The sequence below is a fragment of the Musa acuminata genome, chromosome BXJ1-1 (assembly GCF_036884655.1).
Source record: "Musa acuminata AAA Group cultivar baxijiao chromosome BXJ1-1, Cavendish_Baxijiao_AAA, whole genome shotgun sequence".
NCBI classification, from domain to species: domain Eukaryota; kingdom Viridiplantae; phylum Streptophyta; class Magnoliopsida; order Zingiberales; family Musaceae; genus Musa; species Musa acuminata.
In genome coordinates, this window is record NC_088327.1 from 31,438,008 (window position 1) to 31,451,621 (window position 13,614).

At 40.9% G+C, this 13,614-nt stretch overlaps 1 protein-coding gene across 1 annotated transcript; it reads right to left on the reverse strand.

The window, feature by feature from the left end:
- Window positions 1-4,415: 4,415 nt before the first annotated feature.
- LOC135677658 (protein SHORT-ROOT 1-like) lies at window positions 4,416-6,985 on the reverse strand. The gene has a single exon (XM_065190031.1). It carries the CDS (start codon window positions 6,420-6,422, stop codon window positions 4,791-4,793), a length of 1,632 nt encoding a protein of 543 aa, XP_065046103.1. The 5' UTR covers window positions 6,423-6,985; the 3' UTR covers window positions 4,416-4,790.
- Between the last annotated feature and the right edge of the window lie 6,629 nt (window positions 6,986-13,614).

The window sequence follows — 13,614 nt, forward strand, 5'->3', positions numbered from 1 at the left end:
GAAACTCTATGTTGTTTACCAACCAAACAATCAATACAAGGGTTCAGATGTATACCTCTGAGATCTGGCAATACCTCTCTCTTGGAAAGAGCTTGCAGCCCCTTCTCGCTCATGTGTCCCAATCGCCTATGCCACAACTCCAAACTGAAGTCTTTCTCTGTAGCATTTAACTGCTCACCATAAGCTTTAGCCTGCAACCTGTACAAAGTATGACATTTCTTTCCACTAGCTATAATAAGAGAACCCTTACTGAGCTTCCATTGCCCTCTGTGAAATCTGCTTTCATAGTCTTCATCATCTAGTCTTCCAACTGAAATTAAATTCAGCCTCAAGTCAATCACATGCCTCACATCCTTAAGCACCAACTTGCAGCCAAGGTTGGTCTTTAAATGGATATCACCCATGCCAATGATGTCTGCTGTGTCATAGTTGCCCATCTTGACAACACCAAAGTTTCCAGACCTGTATGTAGCAAAAAACTCCCTCCGTGGTGTAGCATGATAAGAAGCACCTGTGTCAATCACCCACTCAAGATCCTGACACACACAAGAAAAAATATCATCAGAAGGAGACAAAATCAAATAATCACCACCCTGCACTATAGTTGTAGTATTATCCTTTAACTCTGTAGACTCCACTTCTTTTCCCTTTTTCTTGTTCTTCTTAGGTTGCTTACATTAGTTCTTGTAATGTCCTTTCTCACCACAATTATAGCAAACAATATCTTTTCTTGATCTTGACTTGCTCCTACCCATACGTGAACTGCTTCTAGACTTTGACCTTCCTCTGTTCTCTGAGATAAGTGCCTGTGAATCATTCTGAGATGTTGCTGAACTCTTTCTTCTCAACTCCTCATTCAACAAACTGCTTGTTACTTGACTCATAGTGACAATACCATCTGGCGCAGAATTACTAAGAGAAACCACCAGTGTCTCCCAACTTTCTGGTAATGAACTGAGAAGTAATAATGCCTGCAACTCATTATCAAGAGACATTTTCATAGAGGACAACTGGTTAGTAATACTCTGCATTTCATTTAAATGCTCAGCAATAGAAGTACCCTCTCTATATTTTAGGTTCACAAGTTTTCTGATCAAAAAAGCTTTGTTGCCAACTGTTTTTCTTTTATAAAGACTTTCCAATTTTTTCCAAAGAGAATATGCAGAAATTTCATTAAAAACATGGTGAAAGACACTATCATCAAGCCACTGTCTAATAAACCCAATTGTTTTTCGATCTAACCTCTTCCACTCATCATCTGTCATAGTTGTAGGTTTTGCACTATCCCCCTGCAAAGGTCCATACAAATCTTTGCAATGCAAGAGATCTTCCATTCTTGGTTTCCATATCATCCAATTATTTCCATTCAAACTAATCATGCGAGAAATATTACTGGCCTCCATGTTCAAATACAAAAATTAAATTACCAAAACCCCACTCTGATACCAGTTGATGGGGATATAAAGAGGAATAACCTTTGTATATGAACAAATACTAGAAGACCATAATATGCAGCGGAATTAAATAGAAACATAATCAAACAGAACGCCAAGATATACCTGGAATACCCCTTCAATGTGAAGGGTAAAAACCACGGGGCAAACTAGAGATAATCCACTATGAGAATAATGAATATACAAATCTCAATCTCTTACCCTAAACCCTAGCAACAACCACAAGAGAATAACTGGGATACAAGGATCACGTCACTGCCCACAATATCTAAAACCTCCCCAAGTAATCACAGCAAGAGTCTACTGTAGATCTGATCTAACCTGAGATGAGAACACTGCTAGATGATTAAGAACAGTCTCTCTGCGTTGTCCTTGTCTTCTTTCCTTTCTTTCTTTTCCTTTTTTGCCTTGTTCTCCTTCTTCAATTTGGAATCCCGTGGCCATCAAGATCTGCCTCGTTGCTGCCTTTTTATAGTCTTTTTCTACTTCTAAAACGCAGCCACCACACCCCCCTAATCTTAATTAGGGTTAGGTTAAGAGGGAGTGTGGGCTGTGGGCTGTCCTAGCCCACATGGGCTGAATATGGGCTATCAGCCCAACATTATCAATCTAGGGATCTAGAGTTGGATAGTGCTTGAGGAAAAGGTCATAGCTTAACCTGAACTCTAACAGCAAATGTTAAACTAGATAAAGATAGAGGTATCACACAAAGAAAGAGCAAGACAAAGACAAAATATTATATTTTTCGCTCAAAACTCTTTACAACTTCAAAAACTCTATTTGTTTTATGACCCAATAATATAATATATGGGGTTTATATAGTCACCATATATATGGTATATTAATTATATTTAATACAAGTCACTCTTTTCTAATAAATTCTTTCAAGAATTAATAGCTAATTTGGTTTATCTAAATCTAATCTATTTTTTCTTTATGATAACTTAAAATTCCAATAGAATGAACTTAATTATGCCGGAAGAACTTAGGATGTATGAATTTAATTGGCTATTCTTTGGCACTCACATGAATTCTTGTCAGTAGGCAATGCGTTTAATAAATCAGTCAAATTAGCCGCAGCATAAACTCAATTTATTGAGTGTGTTGAACGATCATATTTGGAAGCCTTTTAGATTTTATTTGCAACCATTACGATGAGATAGCGTTGAAATTTACCAGATTCTCAAACCCAATTTGGCTACTGGTCTTCAAATCGATTTCGAATATAATTCGAGTGTCTTTATTTCTATTTGTATTTGTGTCGACCTCAATTAGTTACTAATATGGATTATGTGAGTCCTGATCCTTATTTCTCTCTCTCTCTCTCTCTCTCTCTCTCTCTCAAGCACACAAACAAAGAGAGAAGTAAACAAATGATAGGCTGCTTTGAATTCGACAGCACGAAAGGTCACTCGGTGACTGTCTTGCTCAATCGACGCCTTGTCATCTTTTGTTTCTCAGACCCTTCGACATGGAATGTAGTTCGAAAGAATAAGTATATGAAGTCCGATAGATTACATGAGTTTAGACGGTATTAATATCGTATGCAAATTTGTTATTCGAAATGTTTTATATTTTATTATATTTGAGTTGAGTTCTAACCAAAAATGCTTGGAAGGGCTTAAATGTCATTGTCACTATTTCTTTTGCTTTTTTTTATATTCCTATCTAAGAATTGTGATGGTTAGATTTGAAATGGCATTTGTTTGTTTTACATTCGTTTGATATTTAGATAATGTTTCCCCTTAAAAATGCACAATATATTTGTAATTGTATTGCGTTTAAACTAATATGGTTAAAACCTTTGAATAAAAATTCAGTATCTATATATTTAATTTAACACACAAAAAAACACCATTAATTTAATATAATAAAAAGAAAAGAACCTCTTCCCTCGCTTCAAGTCTCTTATAAGCGACACACATCCTTGGTACTTTTTCTTCCTCGTGTAAACTTGAGCATCCATCAGTAATGGCCTTATCTCCAACATTCCTTCTACCAACAATGGCGGATGTAGGTGCTTTTTTGTACTAACACCATGTCTTCTACCTACGTCTTTGATGCTAGCGAAGACATGGACAGCACAATTACCAGCTGAGATCATACACAGTGGCATCCTGCAGCAGAAACAGAGGAACCTATGTGCCCAAGCTGGTGTAACATGTCTCCTTCCAACCGCAAGGCAGCAGCTCGAGCCCTAGAAAGAGAAGGTGGAGCGTGAACGCCGGTCCTCACCATGGCCGGGACCAGAGTCGTAACTCAAGCAGGTCTCCTTTTTTTGTGTGACTGCGGTTTATGTGGCTGCAGAGGGGAAAGCAGATGCATTCCCATGTTCCTACCTGAAAAGGAGCTCCCACTATCTCCTAGTGGGGCTCAAAAGCATGCATGCATGATCTATTGGCTACAGTGGCCCAAAGCCTTTCCTCCCTCTTGTGATGTGGAAAAAGGGAGAAAGCAAAGATAGCAATGGGGGCCATGCAGAGCACTCATAGTCTCTGTCTCTGTCTCTGTCTCTGTCTCTGTCTCTGCCGCAGTCGCAGTCTCAGTCTCAGTCTCAGTCGCCGTCCACCACCACTACCAACACCACCACCACCACCACCACCACCACCTCCATCTTTTGCTAGATTGCAGAAGCACTCGTCCTAAGATTCCTTCCTCCCACCACACCGTCCTTGGCTTACCAGATAACGACCCCTTGCATCCTTTGTTTCGATATCCATTCATATATATATATATATATATATATATATACACATTAGATATATGCTTAAAACTTTCTACCCTGATAGCACCATGTCACCTAATCTCCATCATTTCTCATCTTCTTTATTATTGCCTCTTGTGAATTATTGTAGTGAAGCCCACTGACTGGTTTAAATTAGGATGCAAAGCTTTCTTCTTCTTTTAGTTTTTATATATGATTGGAGTGGATCCCTTCCCAGTTGGTGTCCTTGTCCTGTGTACTACCACAAAAGAAATATATCATTCTGCAACGCTGCTCGCAACATAAACCAGCGAAAGAAGATTACAATAGAAGACTCTCAGAACAAACACAAGAAGAATTGAAGGAAAGCAATACAAAGAAGAAGAAGAAAAAATACAGAGAAGAATGGTGGTGATATATTCTGGCAGGATTAAAAGACTTTCCCCTTTTTCTCTTTCTTCCCTTCTCTCGACGACGCTGCCCTTTGTCTTCTCGCCTGTCAGCTCCCCTCACCTGCAGCTTAATTTCCCGTACGTGCCAACCTTAAGGAAAACGCCCCCCCCCCCCCCCACCCCCTCCCGCACGTGCTAGGCACTATGGCCTTCCTCTCTCTCTCTCTCTCTCTCTCTCTCTCACGGCTTCCACGCGCTCGCCCATACCACCGGTTGCTCCTTCCACGCGAGGAATATCCCGGCACCGGCACCGGCATCGGCACCGGCCTCCGACGCCTCCCGCATCGACCACCCCTCCCTGTATCTCCGCAGCAGGGCCTTTACGTCGTCGGTCACGTCCTCGCTGAACTCCGCCGGCTCAAACCCTGAGGCCCGCATCCGCCTCGACCACCCCGCCGCCGTGTCGCGCCGCTCCGTTGATTCCGATGCTGCGCACGCTACCAGGTCCACGACCGCCCGTCCTGCCGCCCGCTCTAGCGCCAGTCGCTCGTTGCTCGTCTTCGGGAAGTTCTCCTCCAACGACTCGAAGTACGCCGAGAAGAACCGTAAGCTCTCGTTGAACACCTTCAGAAAGGCCTCGCCGTCCTCCTCCCCTCCCTCGCAGGCTACGAGCTTGGCTTCCTCCTCGACGACCGTGACGATCAGCGGCTGGAGCCGGTGGAAGGCCTCGACGAGCGCGTCGCGACAGTGGCCGGCTGGGGAAACTCTATGGAGCGTGTTGACGCAGTTGACGGCGAGGACGGCGCTCCCGCCGTCCCGGAGGTCGAGTTGATCGAGGTCGAGCTCTGACAGGTCGCCGGGGTGATGAACTACATTGAATCGGAAGGGGACGCCCATTAGCCTCGCGAACTTCTCCATCCGCTGCCCGATTTCCTTCATAACCTTCTGTACAACAGACGAGGGCGAGGACGAGGACGAGGGCGAGGATGACGGTGATGATGACGACGATACGACGGTGGTAATGGACAGGTGCGGCGTGTCGTCGGAAGATCGCGTCGCAAGCGCCTCGAGTAGGGTCGGCCACTGCGTGCAGAAGGTATTGCTGAGATCAAGAATGTGGAATCTCTGCGTCCCGCTCGAAGCCGAGCTCTCGAGGAAGGACTCGAGGATAGCGCCGTTGGCGGCGACGTGACCGAAGGAGGACCAGGGGCTGAGTTCCTGGAAGCGGAGCGCGGTGCGGCGGGTGGAGTCGAAGGAGCAGTTGCGATCGGAGACAACAGAGAGGGTGCGCAGGGTGCGCGGGCCGGAGGACGTCAAGCGCGCGAAGAGGCCCTGGAGAAAGTAGGCGGCCAGCTTCTGATCCACGTCGCCGTAAGGGGATGAGAGCTCATTCAACACCCACATCAGCTGCTGCACCCTCTGGCTGTCGCAGGCGGCAACGGCGCGTGCGCATTCCGGCAGAAGCTTAGATACCCACCGGACTCCGGCGCCGCCGACATTGCCTGACGACGAGGCTGGAGAAGAAAAGTCGATGTTGAGGTCCCGAAGAAGAGACAAGTCGTCGGGATCAACAAGTGGAGCCGATGTGGGCGTGGTGGCGGCGGCAGAGGAGGGAGGGTGGTGGCGGTGCTGTGACGATGGGCCGGAGGAGAAGTCTTCATCCATGTAAAGACGAGAACTGTTGGTGCCGCATTCTTCCTGATACTGCTCCCCTTGTTGATGGTGCAAAGAGCTTGTGAAGTAGTGGTTATGGTGGTGGTAGGTTTGGTGACCTTTGGAGGCTGATCTCGAGCTACCAGAAGTGCGGTTGGAATTGAGGGAAGACTGTTGATCAGATGATCGCAGGTTAACCAATCTAAACAGCGTGTCCATCTACCCGAGAGAACAATTGCTTGTCGCCAGCTTTACCTCTCCACACAGAGATTGACGAACAGACGGCAGAAGACTATGTACACGGTAGGAGGCGAAGAGAGAGAGAGAGAGAGAGAGAGGATCTAGGAATTGGAATTTAGCTGAGGGACGGGCTAATTTGTAGCTTTTGAGAGTGGGGAAGGAAGAGTGGGAGGAGGAAGGAGGTGGGGAGGGGAATCTAAGGAGGTGGGTGTGGAGGTGTTGGTGAGTGCATGCTTCTCAATGGGGCCAATGAGAGATTTGCCTTTATCTTGATGCTTTTTGGTGCAGCAGATGAGCGAGATGAGGGCTGTTCTCCAATTTTTCTCATGGCTTGCTTTCCTCCTCTTCGCTTGCTGTCATCTCTCTTTCATGATGTTGCATTTGGTGGCAGTGAGACTGGTACGTACGTGGGCCTGGAATCATGCATACACACACAAAGGTCAGCAAAAGGAAAAGAATCCAACCCAGCTTGCAGGAGGCAACAGTGCCTGGAGGAAGATGAGGATCTACAGCTTTCCCTTGCGTTGTTGAGGTGGCGATGGAGTTGTGTCTTCTGACATCCATACGAGAGAGGGAGACCAGCGAGAAGAGAAAAGCTGGAGAGCGTGCATTACCACCACCACCATCATCATCATCACATTCCATCACCACCTTCTCGATTCACTTTATTGCAAGCTTAATCATAATTATTGACAGTGGGCCTTTTTTTTCTTACCATAAAGATGGATAGTGTACATCAACTTGCACCAAAGGAAAAAAATAAAAAAGAAAAATCATACAATATTCTTGACGGAAAGGAAAAGAAGCTCATATTTTGGAGACGTATTTGAATATCAGCTTCCACCGTCGCTAATTCTTCTCCTATTTCTGTGGGGAATTTTCTTAGAAATTATACGTTACCACAACTTTCATTACGTGAAAGTTTAGAGGGAACTTAATTTCGGCAATTGGAAGTTTACTGCCACATTGTTTATTAGTTTAGGCATGGCTGTGTCATCAGTCTTCTGGTTCTCCTTATCAAAGCAAAAAACCCTAAACAGTATTAGTTTTGAGGAAGCCATGCTTTGGAAATCAAGTTTTAGGAATTTGACCTCCGTTTATGTGCTTGATTCGGAGCAAGTAAAATGTACTGTTCAACTCAATTTCTATAGCCTCCATTTATGTGCTCTTTCATCCCATGCATGTCTTCTTGTTATTTATTTTTATTATTATTTTTTTCTACTATCAGTTCTTCTTCTTAGGGGACAAAAATACATAACTTCCTACTTTGTGCGCGTGTTAAGTGAATTAAAATTCAAGCTTAAAAAGACCTTTATACATACACCTTCTCACATACAACTCACAGTATTTTCCTACTCTCTCTCTCTCTCTCTCTCTCTCTCTCTCTCTCTCTCTATATATATATATATATATATATATATATATATATATATATGTGTGTGTGTATCTCATTATCTCTTATCAAAATCTTAAGAAGATATATTAAAATAAATAAATAAATAAATCTTAATTTCCTTACTTCATATAGAAGTACTTTCATGCTTGAATACTTTGGTCCTAACTTGACCAAGGTCAATAGATATTATTATATTAAATATCAATTCAACTTTAAAATCTAAATTATTAGACTTTGGATCAGACTCAATATATGCATGTCATTGATTCTCTCAAGTATTCTTTTAAGCCTCTAATCAATCTTTCCTCGTACACAAATATCCCATATTTCATCACGAGGGAGAACCGCTGCACAGAGCTCCAGTTGTCTAGCATTGCACTACGTTTCATCCCTGTCTTAAGGCAAAATCATTCATCGTTCTTCCTATACCTATTCTGAAACATCATAAGTATGGAGAACCGCCTGCTTTGGTGTCGTTCTCGTCTTTTGTCCGTCACGGGAATCGCAGAATGTTCCATGGGTGTTCTCTCCTTGTCATTGGTTCCTTTTCTTTACGGCCGAAGCCATCCATACCTCCTGTGAACCATCGCGGACAACTCCCAAGTTGGAGCTCATGCTGTCTTTTGTCCGTCATGAGAACCGGATAAACTTTGGTGGATGCGTGCTCGTGGAAGCTCTCCTTTCAAACGAAGGAAGCCAACGTCCGTACGTCATCATCATCATCATCATCATCCGTTTGCCTTTGTCTTGCTATTAATATTATATGTGGCATCTCCTGACCTCGCAACCGACATCTAACATGTGAACTCCAAAACAATTATCGTTGTTCTTTCCGGAAGACACTTCGATTACGGTGAGAGGGGTTGCAAAAGACTCAAACTCAGCATATGAGTTTGGTAAATTGATGCTTAATCTTTCAAAGAAGAACAACTATCAAAGAGGTTCACTAATTTATTTTCGATTGAGTGCTTAAACAAGCTACAGACCTGTAAACTTTCTCATGTGCATGTTCATTGGATCGATCAGCGTTTTGTGCAAAGTGTAATCAAGCCTATCATGTTCCAAGGTTTAATTAATTAGTTTCTGGTTTGAGTATAGATTTGTTATAGATACGATAGAGTCTTAATGAACAAAACCATAATACGTAGCGAAATTAAATGGAATTACAATCAAATAGAACACTAAGATTTACGTGAAAAACCCCTCCAATATGAAGGGTAAAAACCATGGGGACAGACTAGAAATAATTCACTATAAGAATAATGAATATATAAATCTCAATCTCTTGCTCAAAACCCTAGCAACAATCACAAAAGAATAATTGGGATACAAGGATCATATCACTATGCATAATATATAAATTCTTCCTAAGTAATCACACCAAGAATTTACTATATATCTGATCTAACCTGAGATGAAAACACTGCTGAATGATTGAGAACAATCTCACTGCGTTGTCGTTGTCTTCTTCTCTTTCTTTCTCTTATTTTACTACCTTGTTCTCTTCCTTATTGAATCAAGTTGCTGTAGTAATTTTCGCCCTTGCTGTTACCTTTTTTCTACCTCAATTTCGCAGCCCCAACTCTCCCTTAATTAGATCTAGGGTTTAGTCAAAGGGGAGATGGGTTGTGGTCTATTAAAGCCCAATATGGGTTAAACTATGGGCTCTTAGCCCAACAACCTCCCCCTTCAGCCCATAAGGAAGGCTGTCTCATGACTCCTCAATGTGAAGTCATGCCGATCAACTGTCGGTATTTCTCCTGTCTTTCTTTTGGTAAAGTCTTTATTAATATGTCTGCTCCATTGTCATCTGTATGGATTTTGTGAAGCTGCAACTGCTTCTCTTCAAATACATTTCAAATCCAATGGTATCTGACATCTATATGCTTTGACTTGAAATGAAACATTAAGTTCTTATACAAATGGATGTCACTTTGGCTATCACAATGCACCACATAATTTTTCTATTTTAGCCCCATTTTTTGTAAGAATTCTTTCATCTATAATTTTTCTTTGCAAACCTCTATAGTAGCAATATATTCTGCCTCTATGACGGAGAGAACAATATACCTTTGCAATCTAGATTGTCATGACATAGCTCCCCCTACAAAAGTAAGTACATAACCTGATGTGGACTTCCTAGTATATATGTCTCTTGCCATATCTGCATCTGTGTAACCTGTCAACACAGGTGGTCCACCTCCAAAGCTTAAACAACCCTTAGAGCTCCCTCTAAGATATCTAAAAATCAACTTCACTGTTGCCCAATGCTCTTTGCCTGGATTTGTAAGAAATCTGTTAGTAACACTAACTGCATATACGATATCCAGCCTTGTACCGCATACATTAAACTTCTAACTGCTGAAGCATAAGGAACCTTTTGCATTTTCTTCTTCTCCTCGTCACTTGATAGACTCTGTTCCGAGCATAACTTGAAGTGACCTGTAAAAGGAGAACCAACTAGCTTTGCATTGCTCATACTAAACCTTTCTAATACCTTCTCGATGTATTTCTCCTGTAACAACCAAATCGTCTTGGTTTTTTTGTCACGAGAAATATACATGCCCAGTATTTGCTTTGCTGGCCCCATGTCCTTCATTACAAAAGACTCACTCAATTCTTTCTTCAACTTGTCAATTTTAGACATATCTTTCTCAAGAATAAACATGTCATTAACATAAAGTAAGAGAATAATATAATTCTCACCAAACCATTTGATGTATACACAATGATCTGAAGTCGATTTTTTGTATCTATTTTCTGTTATAAATGAATCAAACTTTCTGTACCATTGGTTTGGAGCTTATTTCAGCCCATACAAGCTCTTCTTCAGCTTACAAACAAAGTTCTCTTTACCTTTGACTTTGAAGTTTTCTGGTTGCTCCATATAAATTTTCTCCTCCAAATCATCATGAAGGAAAGTTGTCTTCACATCTAACTACTTAACCTCCAAGTCCTAGCTAACAACAATACCAAGAGCAACACGAATAGAAGACATTTTAACAACAAGAGAAAAAATCTTTTCAAAGTCAATACATTTCTTTTGACCAAAGCCTTTTACAATCAATTTAGCTTTGTACTTTGGTTGTGATCAATATTTTTTAGTCTTATACATGAAAACCCACTTGTTCTTCAAAGCCATCATTCCCTTTGGTAGTAACACCAAATCATAAGTGTGGTTCTTCTGAAGAGCTTCTATCTCTTCTTACATAGCAACTAACCACTTCTTTTTTTGCTCACTTTCAACTACTTCTTGGTAACACTCTAGTTCACCTGCATTAGTAAGCATCACATACTCATCTGTAGAGTATCTTCTGGAAGGTTGACATTGTCTAGAAGATCTTCTCAACAAAGGTTCTATAGGAAGTTGCTCTCCAACTTCTTCTTGCTCAACATGTCCCGTAGGTAGATCAACATCAGGCTCTATACCATCTTTTTGCATATCTCCCCCATCACCCTGATATACTAAAGGAGTAATTAGGTCATAATCTGCTAATCCTTCTGCAGAAGTCTTGGTTGGTGTCTTCTTCTTCAAATCCTGAAAGGTTTGATCCTCAAAGAAGATTACATCTCTACTTCTAAACACCTTCTGCTTTTCTGGATCTCAAAGCTTGTAACTAAAATAATCATGTGAGTAGCCAAGAAAAATACATTTTTTAGTCTTACCATCCAGCTTGAACCTCTCATTGTCTAGAATAAATGCAAATACACGACAACCAAACACTCTCAAATGCCTGTAGAAAACATCTTTCCCTGATCATACATGCTCTGCAACATCACCATCTAGGGTTGTATATGGTAACAATTTGATCACATCAACTGTAGTCCTTAAAGCTTTATCCCAAAATATTTTGGGTAGCTTGACCTGTGAAAGCATACATATGGTCTTTTCTATGATGGTGCGGTTCATCCTCTCTGCAATAGCATTATGCTGAGGTGTACCAGGAACTGTCATCTCATGTTGAATCCCATGTGACCTGCAATAATCATTAAATAATCCTATATACTCATCACCATTATCTGATCTTATGCATTTCAATTATCTTTCTATCTCCCTTTCAACCCTAGCATGAAATTCTTTGAAGACATTAATAACCTGATCTTTAGTCTTCAAAGCATAGGCCCAAGCTTCTTTAGAAAAATCATCTATAAAAGTAACAAAATAATGTGCACCACTGATGCCAAAAACATTAACAGATCCACCAGGAGTTTTTATCCTCAAAGGACCATATACATATGTATAAACACGGTCTAAGGTATGCATGTTTCTAGACAAAGCAGAACTAGCAAATGAAACTCTGTATTGTTTACTGGCCAAACAATCAATACAATGGTTCAAATGTGTACCTTTGAGGTTTGGCAATACCTCTCTCTTGGAAAGAGCTTATAGCCCCGTCTCGCTCATGTGTCCCAATCGCCTATGTCACAACTCCATGCTGAAGTCTTTTTCTGTAACATTTAACTGCTCACCATAAGCTTTAGCATGCAACCTGTATAAAGTATGACATTTCTTTCCACTAGCCACAATAAGAGAACCCTTACTGAGCTTCCATTGCCCTCTATGAAATCTGCTAGCATAGTCTTCATCATTTAACATTCCAATTGAAATTAAATTCAGCCTCAAGTCAACCACATGTCTCACATCCTTAAACACCAACTTGTTAGTCTTTATTTGGATATCACCCATGTCAATGATGTCTGTCGTGCCATAGTTGCCCATCTTGACAACACCAAAATTTTCAGACCTATATGTAGCAAAAAACTCTCTCCATGGTGTAGCATGATAAGAAGCACCTGTGTCAATCACCCACTCAAGATCCTGACACATACAAGAAAAAAAATCATAAAAAAGGAGACAAAATCAAATAATCACCCCCTTGCACTATAGCTGTGATATTATCTTTTGACTATGTAAACTCCACTTCTTGTCCCTTTTTCTTACTCTTCTTAGGTTACTTACATTGATTTTTGTAATTTTCTTTTTCATCATAGTTATAGCAAACAATATCTTTTCTTGATCTTGACTTGCTTCTATCCATGCGTGAACTACTTCTAGACTTTGGCCTTCCTTTGTTCTCTGAGATAAGTGTCTGTGAATCATTCTGAGATGTTGTTGAATTCTTTCTTCTCAACTCCTCATTTAACAAACTACTTGTTACTTGACTCATTGTGACAACATCATCTAGCGTAGAATTACTGAAGGAAACCACCAGTGTCTCCTAATTTTCTAGTAATGAACTGAGAAGTAATAATACTTGTAACTCATCATCAAGAGACATTTTCATAGAGGATAACTGATTAGTAATACTCTGTATTTCATTCAGATGCTCAACAATAGAAGCACCCTCTCTATATTTTAGGTTTACAAGTTTTCTGATCAAAAAAGCTTTGTTGCCAGCTATTTTTCTTTCATAGAGTCCTTCCAACTTTTTTCAAAGAGAATATGCAGAACTTTCAGTAGAAACATGGTGAAAGACACTATCATCAAGCCACTATCGAATAAACCCAACTGTTTTTCGATCTAACCTCTTCCACTAATCATCTGTCATAGTTGTGGGTTTTGCACTATCCCCCTGTAAAGATCAATACAAATCTTTATAATACATGAGATCTTCCATTCTTGGTTTCCATATCATCCAATTGTTTCTATTCAAACTAATCATGTGAGAAACACCACTAGCCTCCATGTTCAAATACAAAATTAAATCATCAAAATCTTGCTCTAATACTAGTTGATAGGATATAAAGAGAAATAAACTTTTGTATATAAATAAA